This window comes from Sphaeramia orbicularis, chromosome 5 (genome assembly GCF_902148855.1).
Source record: "Sphaeramia orbicularis chromosome 5, fSphaOr1.1, whole genome shotgun sequence".
Lineage (NCBI taxonomy): Eukaryota > Metazoa > Chordata > Actinopteri > Kurtiformes > Apogonidae > Sphaeramia > Sphaeramia orbicularis.
The window spans coordinates 36,206,249-36,222,531 of NC_043961.1; the positions used below are offsets into that span (position 1 = coordinate 36,206,249).

The 16,283-nt window shown below is 39.2% G+C and overlaps 1 protein-coding gene across 3 annotated transcripts in view; it reads right to left on the minus strand.

Moving 5' to 3' along the window:
• Window positions 1-15,475, minus strand: part of atp2b2 (ATPase plasma membrane Ca2+ transporting 2) — a 95,551-nt gene extending 80,076 nt beyond the window's left edge. For 2 of the 3 annotated variants that reach the window (XM_030134290.1, XM_030134292.1), the window contains exon 1: window positions 15,247-15,445. In XM_030134290.1, coding sequence (XP_029990150.1) covers window positions 15,247-15,445 — 199 coding nt within the window. Of the gene's footprint in view, window positions 1-15,246 lie in introns of all 3 variants that reach the window. The other variant, XM_030134291.1, reaches the window with a different exon arrangement.
• Window positions 15,476-16,283: the final 808 nt, after the last annotated feature.

The window sequence follows — 16,283 nt, forward strand, 5'->3', positions numbered from 1 at the left end:
TTCTGGTTCCAGTGCAAGCAACAAACGTCATACCCAAATATAAGTTTCCGAAGGTAGGGGAAAGGAAATGAGGTGCACAACAATGGGAGACGAAACTAGCCGAGTTGAACTGGTTCAACGTAGTGGACATGAGGACAGTAGAGGAATTAGTAAAGCGTCTTTAGTTTCACTTTCACTGCATGCCCCCCCCAGAACCGGGCCTGGCGCCATCTGTTGTTATTATTTGTACATACTGTATATGTTATATTTTCTGTGCAGATGGAAATAAAAAGACAGTTAATACAAACACACCCGTTTGTACTCTTTTATTCCCTCACCCAATGAGAGTCAATAAGAGAATCGATAAGGAATCGGATCGATAACCAAAATCGATAATGGAATCGGAATCGTTAAATTCTTAACGATTCCCATCCCTAATCACAGATGAACATGTGACCAATATCAGTGGGTCAGTGAGCCCGTTTCCACTGGACATTTGAGAACATTAAAGTCCAAACTGTCCAAACTGGTCCAAAACACAAACATGTCCCATGCTTCTTTTCCAGTCCAGTCCTCGTCCATTCTCCAAACTTAAACTCTTTGTCTAGTCTAGTGGCAGATCACCATGGCAGTAGATTGGTTTGGTGTACGTCCCTAAAATGAGTCCAGGGTGCTCCAACGCTAAAACACTAGTTCCACCTGATACATGTTCTAACCTTAATCAGAATCAGAATCTCTTTATTGTCATTGTACAAGTACAATGAAACTGAGGTAGAGCTCTCTAGTTTAGTACAAGAAATTACAAGGCACAACAAATGACAGTAAGAAGGCACACTTATTTAAGAACAAAAACTGAAGAACAAAAAAAAACACCCAGGAGAGATCCCATGACCCCCCTGGCAAGACTTCACACCCCCCAGTTTGACAAACACTACACTAAAGGAACCAGTCTGTCAGTGGTGTAGTTGTCCCTGGAGAAGTTGGTATACTCTCAATTTTTGCTTTCTTTTTTATTTTAAGTAGTCCAGAAAAACACCCTGTTTTAGAAAGTGACACGTCAGATTACTCTATTTAGTTTACCCAAAAATCCATTAGTAGTATTTGCTCACTATTATAAAATGATCCTGACTTCATCATGAGCAGTTTGTAGGTTTTACTGGTCACACAAGCAGCTGCGTGAATGTAAATGTATTCAACATGAGGCAAACATGGGGTTACAGTTATTTTTGAACATTTGTTTAAATAAAATTCTTAAATCTGAAGCTGACAATGCCTCCTTGTTCATATTTCACCTTACATAAATTATTCTCTTCCACACATCAAAACCAATCAGATAAACTCAAAAGTACACTGTCCACGATGTACACGATGTGTGTGACGCAGGCCCACCCCTGCGTGAAACGCCTGGTTTTTAGTCAGTCCCCTGCCTGCACGGCCATCCAAAGTATTCTGATTACTGCCCTTGACTTCCACATGACTTTGAACTCCAGTTGGACCGTAATGAGCATTGTTAATTACATCCTGGTCTGCAGATGTCAGTATTTAGCCAGTAATTTTTGGTCTTTGATTATAGTTACTCTGACATATTGATAACCCAATGAAATTGACTTTGCATGTATTTGGTAATTTAAATATGTAGTTTCTTATGTTTATTGCCATGTTAAGTTGGGGCAACTTAAAGTAGCTTCACATGTAGTGAGCTACTTCTGCGGTGTTTGTGTAACTTCGCTTGCTACATTTGACTGGGTGGTAGCTTCTGTGTAGTGAAGCTTCATTCATGGTACAGTAACTGGTAGCTTAGCTCACTACATTTTCCAAGTAACTTGCCCAACACTGCTGGTATAAACTGGTCTCTTCTTTAGCAACAACAATATTCTCCAAAAAAAACAACAACAACAACAACAAAACACATTGGTCTTGGTAAGTGGTTTTATTTTACACACGAGCCTTAGTCGATATCTAATATATTTAAATTTTATTTTAGGCTGAGACTTTGTTTAATCTGTGTCTGGGAAACCGGCCCACTGTGTTCTCCTCCAGAGACAGTCATCAAAACCTGATACGAAATGCGTAAGTGTTTAAGAAGTGATTGCACTTCACAACACCTCCCCATGGAAATGTTCGCAAGCCATTATTATTTTTCCCACACACCTACTCTTCTTTTTGTGTTGTGCTACATTTAAACACCGTCACAGCTTCACAACAATGGATACCTCGCAATCCTCAAAAGACGCTTTATTAATAGACTGATAGTCAAATGCTTTGACCTTCGGGATGAGCAGCGAAAACAGCTCAAATGAGTTTTTATCTTTCATAAAGCCATGACCCTAAGGATTTGTGGTTCGATAGTCACTAAGGTTTGTTATGTTATATAGTGTACTTACATTATATGATATAAACTCAGGTCATTAGCCGCAGATTAAAATTTTAGCACAGTTGTTCATCCACTAAGTTTAGTTGTTTATAATATAAAATGACCTGATATAAAGAGAGAGAGAGAGAGAGAAGCAGCTCCATTCAGCGAAATGCAATGAAAAACAGAGCACAAATCAACATGTGTGTGGAAAACTGGCAAAAATCAATTCCACAATCCATTCAAGAATTGAATAAATGATAACACCCATGACGCATTTTGGCCCTATCTCCAGAGTGTTATAGTTTCAGCTTTAAAATGGAGCTAAAATGACACAGGGTCCACAGTGTAAGCTATTTTATAGCTAGAAGTGCTTTTGGTCTATCTATAAAGCATCAATAAAGTGCATATGAGCATTCATGTTATCATAAATGTCAGGTTAAAACCTTTTTTTTTTTTTAAGTCATGGCTTGTTGCAAAATGAAATACATCATCTGACAGGCTGCTTTAGATTCCAGCACATCCATTCCCTTAGGATATGTGCTTAATATTGCATATAGAGTGGTATTGCAGAGTGATTGACCGCTGTGTCATAATACTGCTTCAGCCTGCCTCAAGGTCATTGCTACTACACTGCAGAGGAACACCTGTGTGAGTATTTTTGTGTATTTGTGACTATGTGTGTCTGCCCATGATGTGGTTTTGCTCCCTTGTAGAGGAAAATGGCTGTGTATCATTTATAATCTGTCCTCTGAGAGCCATCTCTCCCTCTGTCTCTTCTTCACTGCCTCCCATTTCATTCTCTCTCTTTTTCTATCTCTTCTATTCCTTTTACAGATTCAGAGGGGTGGAGGGTGGCGGTGGTGGTGGTGTGGGGGGAGGGAGTTGCAGAGCACAAGAAACTGTCCTTATTAAAGAGACGGCGGCTCCATGTGAGAGAACCCTTGTGGGACGGAGATTAAATAGACTGCGTCAGAGGGGAACGCGCTTGTGGTGCTGTGACTGGAGGACGTGATTAGTATGATCATCAGGGAGGGATGGAAGGACGACGGGAAAGAAAGGGAGCAAGGAGGAGAGGTTGGGTGAGGAGAAGGGATGAGAGGAGCAGAACATGCACACAGGTTTTTAGAATAGATGAGCAGAAGGGAAACGAGGGAGTGAAACGTAGACTTTACTTCAAGAAAGGAATCAAAGGAGTAGAGGAGAAAAGATGGGTGGGAATGCAGGAAAATGGAAAGGAAAGGCGATGAAATGCTAGATCAGGTGGGATGTTTGAACTGAACTCAGCGACAGAAAGGATAGAGGGAGAGGAGAGAGAAGGTGAGAAAAGATGGATGACAGATGAGAGGGGCAAACAGCTTCCTGAGCTATGTATAGAATTCATAAAGGGCCAGTCATGAGAACAGAACAGAGCACAGAGAGTGAGAAATGAAGTGTTGGGTTACAAAGTTTTAAACATCTGACCAAGGCCATCCTGTGCTCTCTCTTCTTTCTTTTTCCTGATAAATGCTACATCTGTGTCCTTGACAGCAAGGCAATGTCACTGAAGAAAAATGGATTCCAAAGTACATACAGTGTCACAGATTGAAGCTCAAAAGTGTGTGGTTGTGTGGGGGAAGTTGGGCTTATTATGTATATGTGTATGTGTATGTGAATGTGTGTGTGTGTGTGTGTATGTGTGTGTGTGTAGGTGTGTGTGTGTGTAGTTGCGTATGTGTGTGTGGTTTCCAATCACATTCTAATAATCAAGTCAAGTGCTCACATCATTGAGTACACTGTTTACATGAGTATCATCAACCTTCTCCCAGGAGAAATACTGATGCTGCATATGATGCATCATGATATCCATCACATTACTAAAAGAAAAAAGCAATGTCACATTATATGAAGTGTTTACTATAAACACAACGGTCTTCCTTAAAGTGATCTTCAAATGCTTTTCTGAAATGTTTTCTCCACTCGTCAAAACCTACCCATGACCAAACTTTACTCAGCTTAAAAAAAAAGGCATGTTCATCTTCATTTATATACTGTTGTAAATTTAGTAAGTTAGTATTGTTATTATTATAAAAACACAAACATATGGAAACTGCCTATAATTGTTTTTTAGTTAAAGTTCATTTTGGAGTGGGAATCCTACAGTACGATACACTGTCCACAATGACATTAATGTGGTAACAGTGATTCTGTGATGCATTAATTGCATCAGCTGAAGAACACTTTAATTTCAGAGAAAATGTTACTCTTGCTTGAGATGGTTTTTTGTTTGAAAAAGACTTAATGCACATATTCAGAAATGGAAACATCTTTTCAAATAAATCCTGATGTGGCAAACTCAGCCAGGAGACTGATCAGCTGACATCTTCACAGATAAAGAATGCTCTACTGTGTTCATTATAATTATGTGTAATATAAACCTTAACATGATGCCTCCTTTGCTCATAACCAGTTTATGGAAATCCACAAGTTTACTGCTAAATCCTTTGACATTCTATAGAAACATGGCCATTCTGTTATCTACAATACATCATGATGTCTGTGTAATTGAAAAAATAAATCCCTAAAATGGTATAAAGCATGAATTAAGGACTTATTTACTGCATTGTTGTGTCAGTCAGAAAATTCAACAGAACAAGAAAAAAATGCAATCTTAATTTGGCACCTTTTTCACCAAGGAAATTTCTGCAGCTGCTATGTCTATGTGCAACATAATTTCAATAAGAAGTAACTCTGAGTATATGTATGTTGTAATACAATTTGATATTCACCACCTGTACAGATTATCACATACATCCTGCTATACAATATGTTTCCATGTCACTATTTTGTTCCATCTCTGCGCTACAGCTACAAATGTAATCATCAAAAACTTAAAACCTGGCCTGCTACTTCTGCAGTACAGTTACAGTGTAACAGTAGACATTGTACAACTCAAAAAAAGTGAGAGTAGAAGAGCAATATGATGAAGGTTATAGATGTAGAGCAGTTCTATTTAGGCTACGCTGTACACGGGCCCACTGGGATACCAGCGACCGACCAGCACACAGAAATAGAAATGGGAGCAGAGGAGAAAGAAAGGAGGAGAGGTAAGGTTTGGTGAGGGAGACAGAGAGATAGAAAGGGCAGGTAGAAGGGTTGATGAGGGGGAGGTCTGGTGGGGACGGGGAGGAGGAAGGACAAATATAGGAGCGTCGACAGGAAGTAAAAATAATTAACTGAGAGGGAATTAGAGTTGCAAAGTGGGGAAAAATGTTAGCCCTCAAAAAATGTATTCTTTTTAGGATTCTGAATGACAGTATGATTAAAAAAGCAGTATGATGTTGTGGATAATTTTCTTTTTAAAAAATGTTTACCTGGATAATACTCATTAGTCTCAGTTGATGCAATAAGGGGAAACAGTCATTTATTACCTCCGCCAAGGAGGTTATACTTTTGCTAGCATTGGTTTGTCTGTCTGTTTGTCTGTCTGTGTGCAAGATAACTCAAAAAGTTATGGACGGATTTGGATCAAAATTTCAGGAAATGTTGATACTGGCACAAGGAACAAATGATTAAGTTTTGATGGTGATCGGGGGTGGGGGGGCCACGGGGGCCCACTGATCTGCCTTGGCGGAGGTCTGCGCTCTTTGAGTGCTTTTCTAGAAAAGACAGCGCAGACCTCCGCCAAGGCAGATCAGTGGGCCCCCCCCTCAATCACCACCAAAATTTAATCATTTGTTCAACATTTCCTGAAATTTTCATCCAAATCCGGGGCACTGATCTGCCTCGGTGGAGGTCTGCGCTCTCCGAGTGCTTGTAGTTTTAAAAAATCCGAAGGAAAGGTCTCAATCATTGGTGGAAAAAAGAGATATAGATACATGTACTTGTGTACTTGTGTTAAAAATGATAGTAGAAATGCTGATTAAAATATAGGATCTGAAATGTACTTAAAAGTGTAGAAATAGCCACTTTTACATGGTTCTGTCTTTCACATCACATTCATCATCATCCTGTTATGTATTTCATGCTATTTTTGCATAGTTATAGTTTTTATAGTGTTTTCATCTTGTCATTGTGTTTGTCCTGTGTGATGGATACACCAAAGGATTGTTACCTATGCTTTGCCAGCGTTGGTTTGTCTGTCTGTCTGTCCGTGTGCAAGATAACTCAAAAAGTTATGGACGGATTTGGATCAAAATTTCAGGAAATGTTGATACTGGCACAAGGAACAAATGATTACATTTTGGTGGTGATTGGGGGGGGGCACTGATCTGCCTTGGCAGAGGTCTGCGCTCTCCAAGTGCTTTTCTACTTTTTTCTATGCATTATTTAGGTTGAAGTTGGTCTTGATATGGAGAACCAAAGTCCCGCCCATTCCAGTTGTCCTCATGGGAGCTAACTTTGGGAAAATATTACATTACAGTCACTGGTGGTCAACAAGTTGTTTTAATTATTTTATCACTTACATGTAGGATGTTTGTCAGTTTAAATGATTATATTACAAGAAGTGACATTTGAAGTTTCTAGTAAAACTGTGAAAATACGTAAATAGAAAGACTACACATCTCAAAGTCATGGAGGTGCTATTATCGTAACTGTCTCCATGATCTGTTCAGTCTGGACATGTCTCTGCAGATTCAACATGGCCAGACTTGCAGTGATTTTCACCTCTTTTAATACTTTTTTTTACCTTGCTCTCCAAGATTTGGGTAAAATGGTGATGGTTGCATGTATCACATACAATACGATGTCATACAGTCCATTTAACTGTGTAACCCAAAATTAAATGAAATGATCTTAACCCATAAAGACCTAAGCATCCACCAGCACCCAAAAGCATGTACTGATGGAAACTGTTTAATGCCTGTTGATCCACTAATCCAATCAATACATGCGAATAATTGGTGGAAAATACAGTTATTCATCTTTTCATGGTCATCAGATATGACCCATTTGGACGTTCAGAGGCTCCGTAGTGAACGTTGAAACATCGTCATCTTCTACAACATTGATTCACCAGTAAAACCCGTGGAGACAGTGGATGGAGACACTGGGTTTATGTTCAGTTAATGATATATTTTACTGAAAAATCCCTTTTTCTTCAGTTTTCTCCAATATTGATAAATAATCCTCAACTTTACTCTGAGCTTTTGTGAACATCTACATGATTAGTAAATTAAATGTTGGAAAATACCAGATTTTCACTGAAAAAAACACAAAATACAGAAGATAATATTATAATAAATGGTGATAAACCACTTAAAGGGGTCATATTTTGCTAAACTCACTTTTATTAGTCTTTGGTACATTTATGCTGAGCCATTTGGACGTTCAGAGGCTCCGTAGTGAATGTGGAAACACCGTCATCTTCTACAACACTGATTCACCAGGAAAACCCATGGAGTTGGATAAATGACAGTGGATGGAGACACCGGGTTTATGTTCAGTTAATGACATATTTCACTGAATTAGTCACATTTTCTTCCCTTTTCTTTGTATTTGATAGAATAACCCTCAATTTTTATTTGAGCTTTAATGAACATCTTCATGATCAGTGAATTAAATATAGGAAAATACCTGATCTTTACTTAAAAATGCTAAATAAAGAGCATAATATTAGAATACATGGTGGCAAATTACAAAAGAAAGGTTAAAAACAGAGAAAAATCCATTTGGGAACTGCCACAAAAGTAGCACTGGGTCTTTATGGATTAAGATAAGACATAGTATGTAAATAAATGGCAACCTAATTCGAACACAATCAAAAAAATATTCCCGCCATTGATCTAAATGAAATTAAATCCCATGAGGCACAGCGGAAGGGGCGGGACTTCGGCTTTCCATTAGGAAGGCACAAAATGAAGTATGAAATCTAAATAGCAATAAGCCTGTTTGAAAAATATAAGGAGCTAAAGTAAAAAGTTGTCAGAAAAGCAAATACTCAAGTAAATTACAGTTACCTCAAAACTCTACTAAAGTCCAGTGACAAAATATTTGTACTTAGTTACGTCAGTGGTCATATTCTTACAAATGCAGGAACACTTTGATGTATTTGCACTTTGAATTAGCTCCTCTATTGTGCAAGTAAATAGGATGAATAAATTAGTGATGAAACAGGCAGATGAATGATGGTGAATGTTATGTAGGCATAGACAGCTGGTGCCATTGCACCGCAGATGACTATGTAAGACTCACTGGTGGTTAAGGTAACATTCAGTGTTTGGTATTGACTTTACCATCAATAGCTGGTTGTGCTAAACTGTAGTCTCTAGAAGCTGAGGACAGGATCTGTGGATGTGTTTGTGTTGGTGCAGTGGGAGTCAAAGAAGCGGAGTTTAAGAAGAGTTGGAGTGGAGGTAGGTAGTGGAGATAGTGGGCAGGAAAAGAACAAAGGGAAAGCGAAAGAGATGAGGGTGAGCATATGAAATCAGGGAACCTTAGTTAGAAAATAGCTCAGTCCCATGCTGACTAGAATATTGGATATTTTAAAAAGCTGCTGATTTTCACTGACTTACTCATATTCGGCTGCATTAAGTTGTATCTAGTAATATTCCTATTCAGCATTTGAGGAGAACCCCTAGTAGCTCTGTAGACGGTGAAATGAAATGTATAAAAGAGGTGAGTATAGCGCTGATATTGATGATGTTAACCCCTTAGAGTCTAAATGTGTTTACAATTATAGAAAAAACAATTATTTGTGTTGTTGCTGTGATCCAGATCCTATATTAAGTTGATATTGTTAATTTGAATACAACACCTACAATAACTATGATGCAGCTAGGCATAATTGTAATAATAGTAACTAATTACATTTTCCAATCTCAGGTATGTAGATTATTTTATTGATGCTGCTATTGATCAATTATTTCCATTAACAATTAAAACAAAAATGATCAAAAAATCAGTAGAATGTCATGAAATTAACCCATAAGGACCCACTGTGACATTTGTGACAGTTCCAAAATAAATTTTTCTCTACATTTAACTGTCCTTAAAGGAGTGATATTTAGCTTTTTTTAATGGAATTATGCATTGTTATGACCCTGGGTCATAATTTGTCTAGTTATATGTATGTGTTTTCTGTCTAGTGTGTGTGTGTGTGTTCTCCCCCGTCCTGTAGGTGTGCTGTGCCCCTTTTGTGTCTGTTTGTTGCAGGTTGCTGATTGGTGGAGCATGATTGCCCGGCCCTTTAAAAATGGCCCTGGAACTTCCGTCCTCGCTCGCTCTTGCTCTTCTGCCAGCTTCCAACCCTGTGTTCGTGTGTGTGACCGTCAGTCTTCGTGTGCTTGTGTAAAACTTCGATTGTATATAATTGTAAATAGTTTTGTTTTGTAAATTCGATCCTTTTTCTGGTAGGGGAGGTCGGCTCTTTTGTTTTCACCTTTTTTCCTGTTTTGGTTAGGTAGTTAGGTAAGTTTGCTGTATTTTATTTCGTGCATTTATTTTGAGAAGGTAATTTAGTTTAAACTGTAAAGAAGATATTTTGTTTGTTGTTTTAGCCGCTCCCTCCCCTAACCCTTCCTTAGTTGTTGAGAAAAAAATACTAATAATAAATACTGTGAATTTTTAGTTTTGATTGACATGTGTGCTTGGGAGCTGGGAGGGGACAAAGTTGAGCCTATTATGTTCGCCCTGGTGAACCCCTAAGCCGGGGCGTAACAGCATTTTAAAACATTTCCCTGTGGTCTACATAAACTGTAAATGCTATGCTTGGGTCTGAATTCTTCATTAATTTAACAGGCCCATCGTTAACCCTATTTCTGAGTAATGACAAAAAGGTTGTTTTGAGTGCTGGCCATTTAAATGCAAATGAGCCACTTCATGCCCCACCCCCTCCAGGTTGTTGACCATGCTGCTCTGTCCCGTTCAGCCACTTGGGTTCATTAATACAACCAACAACTGAACATTTTAGGTAACTGAGTCGAAGTTTGGACATATTTTCAGTATGGCCTACAACCGCTGCTGCTGACAAATAATTATGTCGTACTCTGAGAAATGTTCATTGGAAGTCTTGACCTTGTATGTGCAAATGTTGTGACGTAACTAGTTATAGATGTGACAAATGAAGCAGGAATTAAAACAGGTTGTAGAAATCCACTCAGTTTTTGCTAAAATGAATATAAAGATAGTTTTACAGCACCTGGAGGGTTCAAATTCAAACTTTTTGAACTATTAGTGTCCAAATACACAAATAAATGTGCAAAAGACTAATAAAAGTGAGTTTAGCAAAATATGATCCCTTTAAGTGGTTTATCACCATTTATTATAATATTATCTTTTGTATTTTGTGGGGTTTTTTCAGTGAGAATCTGGTATTTTCCAAAATTTAATTTACTAATCATGTAGGTGTTCATAAAAGCTCAGAGTGAAGTTGAGGATTATTTATCAATATTGGAGAAAACTGAAGAAAAAGTGATTTTTCAGCAAAATCTATCATTAACTGAACATAAAACAAGTGTGTTCATCCACTGTCACTGATCCAACTCCATGGATTTTACTGGTGAATCAATGTTGTAGAAAATGACAGTGTTTCCACGTTCACTACGGAGCCTCTGAACGTCCAAATGGGTCATATCTGATGACCATGAAAAGATGACAGACTGTATTTTACACCAATTATTTACATATATTAGTGGATCAAAAGGGATTAAGCAGTTTACATCAGTAGATGAATTTGGTAGATGGTGGATGTTTGGGTCTTTATGGGTTAAAAACACAGTTATAAAAAAAAAAAAAAAGGGTGTTGAAATTGATTTGTGAATATCAGGGATCAGTGGTAATTCAGAGTATTGAACAGCACCTCATTACAAAAACAGTAGAATATTGATGTAAAAATTTGTGACAATAGTCTTCAAGGGGTTAATATTTGGTGGTCTAATGTGCTACTGTACCTAGATGAATATTCTAGAATATGAAAACTGCTTCAGCCTTAAGTATTTGTTACATCATTATTGTGATAGCTCATTTTCTGCTCTCCATTACATTGTTATTTGAAGAGGTACGTGGAGTTCTGAGAGGTACATGGACTCCTTATATGTAATTTGGTGTCCGCCTGTTTCTATATTTACTTCTCCCTCATTGTTAAGTACCCTCCAAGCCCCCTTTTCTCCTAACATCTAAGCCTATCTGCGCCTTAAGCACCTCTTTACCCTCAAGAAAGAGCCCTGCCCTGAGAGGTCTTTCACAGCTCCCTGCTCCCAACCCAAGAGGAGCTACCGCCTCACCGCAGCTTTTTACCATCTCTTGAGAAAATAGTTGTACTGTCAGCACCCACCAACTGTCTTTTCTCCTATCTCACAAGAAGCAGGTCATAGCCCGAGCAGCTTCCTGCCGTCTGTTCAAGGAAACTAAGCTGTGGCCTGACATCCCATCTGGCCCCTGAATGACTCATACCATTCACCTGCGGACTGCCTGAAGGAAACGCTAGCTTCTTCACCCCACAGTCACCTACAAGGGAACACATAGGTAACTACATCCTGGGTACAGGTATTTCGTACAAGGAACTAGGCTACTGAGAAACTCGAAGAAAAAACGGTGAAAGTGAAATGACGCTTTACAGAATAACGGTCTGAGAATAAATCTTTGATTATTGATTACTGATCGGACACAGCAAAGGATTGAGTTGTAGCGTAAGAGTTTTGCTTAGAAAATTGTTAAATTCTGTAAGATTTAGCCGCCTTTTTTGGACCATATTGCTCAAACCAATGAAGACCTTGGCCAGGGAAGTGGTCCATAGCATGCCACTCACCTTTGAGGTTTTTTGTAGGACTCTATGTGGAATCCAGCCAGTTTATTAAGGATGCAACATCATGTACCTTATCATCTTGAATTGTACACCCTATTTTACTTTACTTAATTTTTTTTCTTTCTTTTTCTTCTTTTTCTCTTGCTTTCTTTCTTTCTTTCGTATTTATAAATTTTTTTTCTCCTTCGTATTTCTGTAAGCTACTTGGCTGTTTTGAAAAACAATGAAAATTGTTAAATTCATAATATCTGATTATTACCTGCAGGTTGACTGACTGGTTACATGTCTTAACTCTAGTAAGATGTGCCACCTTGAAGAAATTGTATGATTTGTGGACCATTTCTGCTACATGGTCATCATGATCACATCCCATTTTAGAGTTAACAGCAGTGATGTCTCTGGTTTCCAAAGCCATGACTATTGTGAACATAATGAGACTCGTGTGTGGGAGAGAGTGTAGCAGCTCTCATCTCTGACAAATCTACTTAGAAGGAAAATGAGGGCCGATTACCTAACCCTAAGGCAAACATAAGTCCGAATCACGGATAAATGAATGAGCAGGCTGTAAAATGTCACTGGAACTTTATTTGATAATTTTACACTTGGTGAAACAGCAATGCAGCAGCAGCAGCAGCAGCAGCCTGGTGCCTGATATAACTAAATGCATATGAGTGCAACCTCTTCACTGATAGCATTTCTAGACTTACTGAGCCATTATGCATCATAATGGGCTATAGCCATTCATAAAGTGTTGATATCAGGTAAAAGGCCTGTTATAGGTTCAGTATACAGGGGATAATAGGTTAACCATGGTCAGGGCCTCTTACCATTAAGCAAAGAGCCACACATACACATTACACACCGGACATAATGACAGCAAGCAATACTTATCCTATGATAATCAACGATAATTGCTGTGATCATATTTCTGAGGTGCCATATGTTGCATGGAACAACTACACAGCAGACAAGTGGGTTCATACAGCATAAACATAGAAGCACCTGGGATGATTCAAATAGCAACAGACATCAGGCCGCAGTTTCCACAGTTCCACTAAGAGATGTAATAATTCATAATGACAATTATTGCAACACAAGAAAATATATGAGGACAGACTGGGCTTGTTAGTTCTGATCAAAATATATAGACTTACAGCTTTACCCGTTGAAGCTGTTGGAATGGATGGATGATGGAAGCAACTATCTCTTACTAAATACGATGACAGCAATTACTATTATGTAAAACCTTTTATCACTGTACAGTAATAAAAATGACATATCTGAACATTTAACCATATGAACCCATTGAAATTGTTGAGTTATTCGCATTCAATCTCGCTGAATAAATCACCATTGATATTCCAGTAGACAAAACTGAAAGGAAAAAGTATAATTCTGCGATCCAGAGCAATGAAATGGAATAAGAGAATCCAATGGATGACAATAGGGTCTGTTATATCTGATAATATTTAAAATATGCTGTATCATGCAATTATGACTCAGCCCAAGGGCCCAAGAATGGAAAATCTAGGGTAGATGTCCATGTAGAATACAAAATGTAGTTCATTATGCACATAATATCCTTTCTTTCTAGCGCTAGAGACAGTGATGCACATCTCACTGGTTGAATGTTCAAAATAATAAATTCATTTGCCAATAACAGAAGAATGTAAATAATTATAGAATTCCTGTTTCTACAAGTTTGATTACTTTCATTCCAGTTTTATTGTAAGTCTGCAGGCTGTGATTCTGGTTTAAGCACACTGATAAGGCATAAATGGTTGTGCATCTAATGTGGATGCTCAAGAGAATAGGGAAATGAAATTCTAATTTTATGTCTGTTATGGTAATTGTATTGCTTGTTCTAACTCAGTTTCATTTCTGTATCGCTGTACCACAGCAGGCTTTGTCTTACTCTGATGTTACAAAAATGGAGATGAGCAATAGGCACCCTATTCTCTATCAGTGTTCATCTGGGCTTTAATTTATCTCCATCTCTTTTCCAAGGCTTTTTATTTACTCTTTATTCTGTGACTAGGAAGATTTTCTACTTTTTTGTTCACACAGCTACTGTCTGATGCAGGTATTACTACCAGCTGACCTAGAAGTGGTGCTATTGGATGAGAAGACCAGGAAACACAATCTTCTAAGACCGGCAGCCTATAAGGTTACAGGTTACCTCTGATGTCACACAGGTGACACTACATGAATACTGATCAATGATCCCTACGTCAGGGGAGATGGATGATTTGAGCACTGTAATAAATATTCAATATACACATGTTGCTATTTGAGAAGTCACTTTTTTGTGTGCTCACTGGACTGAAGCAAATGCAAATCCTACAAGAATGTGATATATGGACATCTGAATGAAGAGGATGGCATGGCAAGGCTAGTGTATGCATGTGACGAAATACGTATGAAAGCAAATTTGTTGCACCACATGCTCGTTATTAATCATCTATAGTAAAGAAAAACACTGTAATTCCATACACCTAAACTATCCAAATCCAGTAGGATTAGATATAGGTATTGCATAATAAGGAAACAGATAAGGACATTCCGTTTCTTGCTTTCTCATTCAACTCATGCCCTGTCCATATTTGCAGACACCACAGCACATCCCACGTGGCCAAAACCTCTACCGTGTTACCCCAGAGACTTGCTCCTTAATAGGGCTACGGCTGATTGGCTGACAGGATGGGAGAATGACAAGTGAGGGTGGGGGGCTCGTGCAGGGGGGAGGGGGAGTGAGAGGGAGTGAGAGGGGCTAAACTGTCCAGAGAGATTTCTATGCATACTAAACAGGTCTAACACTAGCTGGCTGAGCAGAATTTTCATTAGTCCTCTTCAAACGGGACTCCCTCCCCAGTCTGCTGTTGTGATGCTGTGCTTACGCATTTGTCCAGGTGCTTTACAACGTTTCTGCACCTCTGTGCTTTCACATTATTAACATCAAATATAACAGATGTATATGATAAATAATGAATGCACATCTGAATCAAAAGTGGAATAAAATACAATCTGTCTTCAATCACATCATCTGTTAAACATAGAACATGTTCCTCTGGGGGGGACCCTGTATATGATACTCACCAGTGCACACACACACACACACACACACACACACACATGCACACACACACACACACACACACACACACATACATGGACAAGCACAGGGACTCACCTTCTGTGGGTGAGGTTTTCAGTCGTTTGCACAGTCCTTCTACACCCCCGTAGTCCTCCTGGCTTTTGACCACCGCCTCTGTGCCACGCAGCTCCATAAACGAGCGCAGCTCCATGAGGGAGCAGCCGAAGCCTGCTGCATGGCTGTCCTCATTTCTTTGGTTCTTGGCATAAAAATCGCTGTTCGACATGTCCCCCATGATGTCAGCTAGTCAAGTCAGTTAGATTAGTGTTTGTTATTGCTTATAGATCAATCAAAAAGCTTGCCCAACAGACAGATGAGCTCAGTCTCATCCAAAAACAAAAAAAAAATCCAAAACAGGTATCAAGCAGGCAACAAGCGAAGAAAAAATTAAAAAAAAAAAAAAAAAAAGAATGCCTCTTAAGTAGGCAGGTAGAGAGATTATAAAGGGGAAAAAAATCCAAGTAGGTGAATGGATGAGCGGCGTCTCAGTTTCAGGAGAGACTGTCAGATATCAGGAGACCAAAAACCATCAAAGAGAAGAAACAGAAGACGAGGAGAAGGAGCAGCAGAGAACAAGGAGAGGAGGGAAAGACGAAACACAAGCGGGGAGCATCCAGGTGAGTGTCGGACAGCCCCAGTGGTCAGGTCCTGAGAAGGGAAATGGTGTTGGTTGCAAGTCCTGTAGGTCTCAGGCTCACCACGGCTGCAGTCCAGACCCGCTCCATGTGTGGCTTCCCATTGCTGCAATTCTGCTGTTGCCTCTGCTGCCTCTCTGTCTCTACATGGTGGTCTTCCCCATCACTGCTACAGAGAGAGAGAGAGAGAAAGAGAGAGAGAGGGAGGGAGGGAGGGAGGGACAGGGAGAGAGTGAGAAGAATTCAAGAGATGAATTCAAAGAGGACAGAAGGTGAGGGTGGAGAAGGGAGAGGAACAGAGAGCGAGAGAGAAAGAGAGCACAGGGATGAGCGTTGCGTTCTCAGGGCAGGTGTGAATGCAGCGGTAGATGGTGCACAGCTGAAGGACAGCCTCTCCTGGCTGCTACAGTAACAGTGGCTCTGTCTACTGCTGCTGCT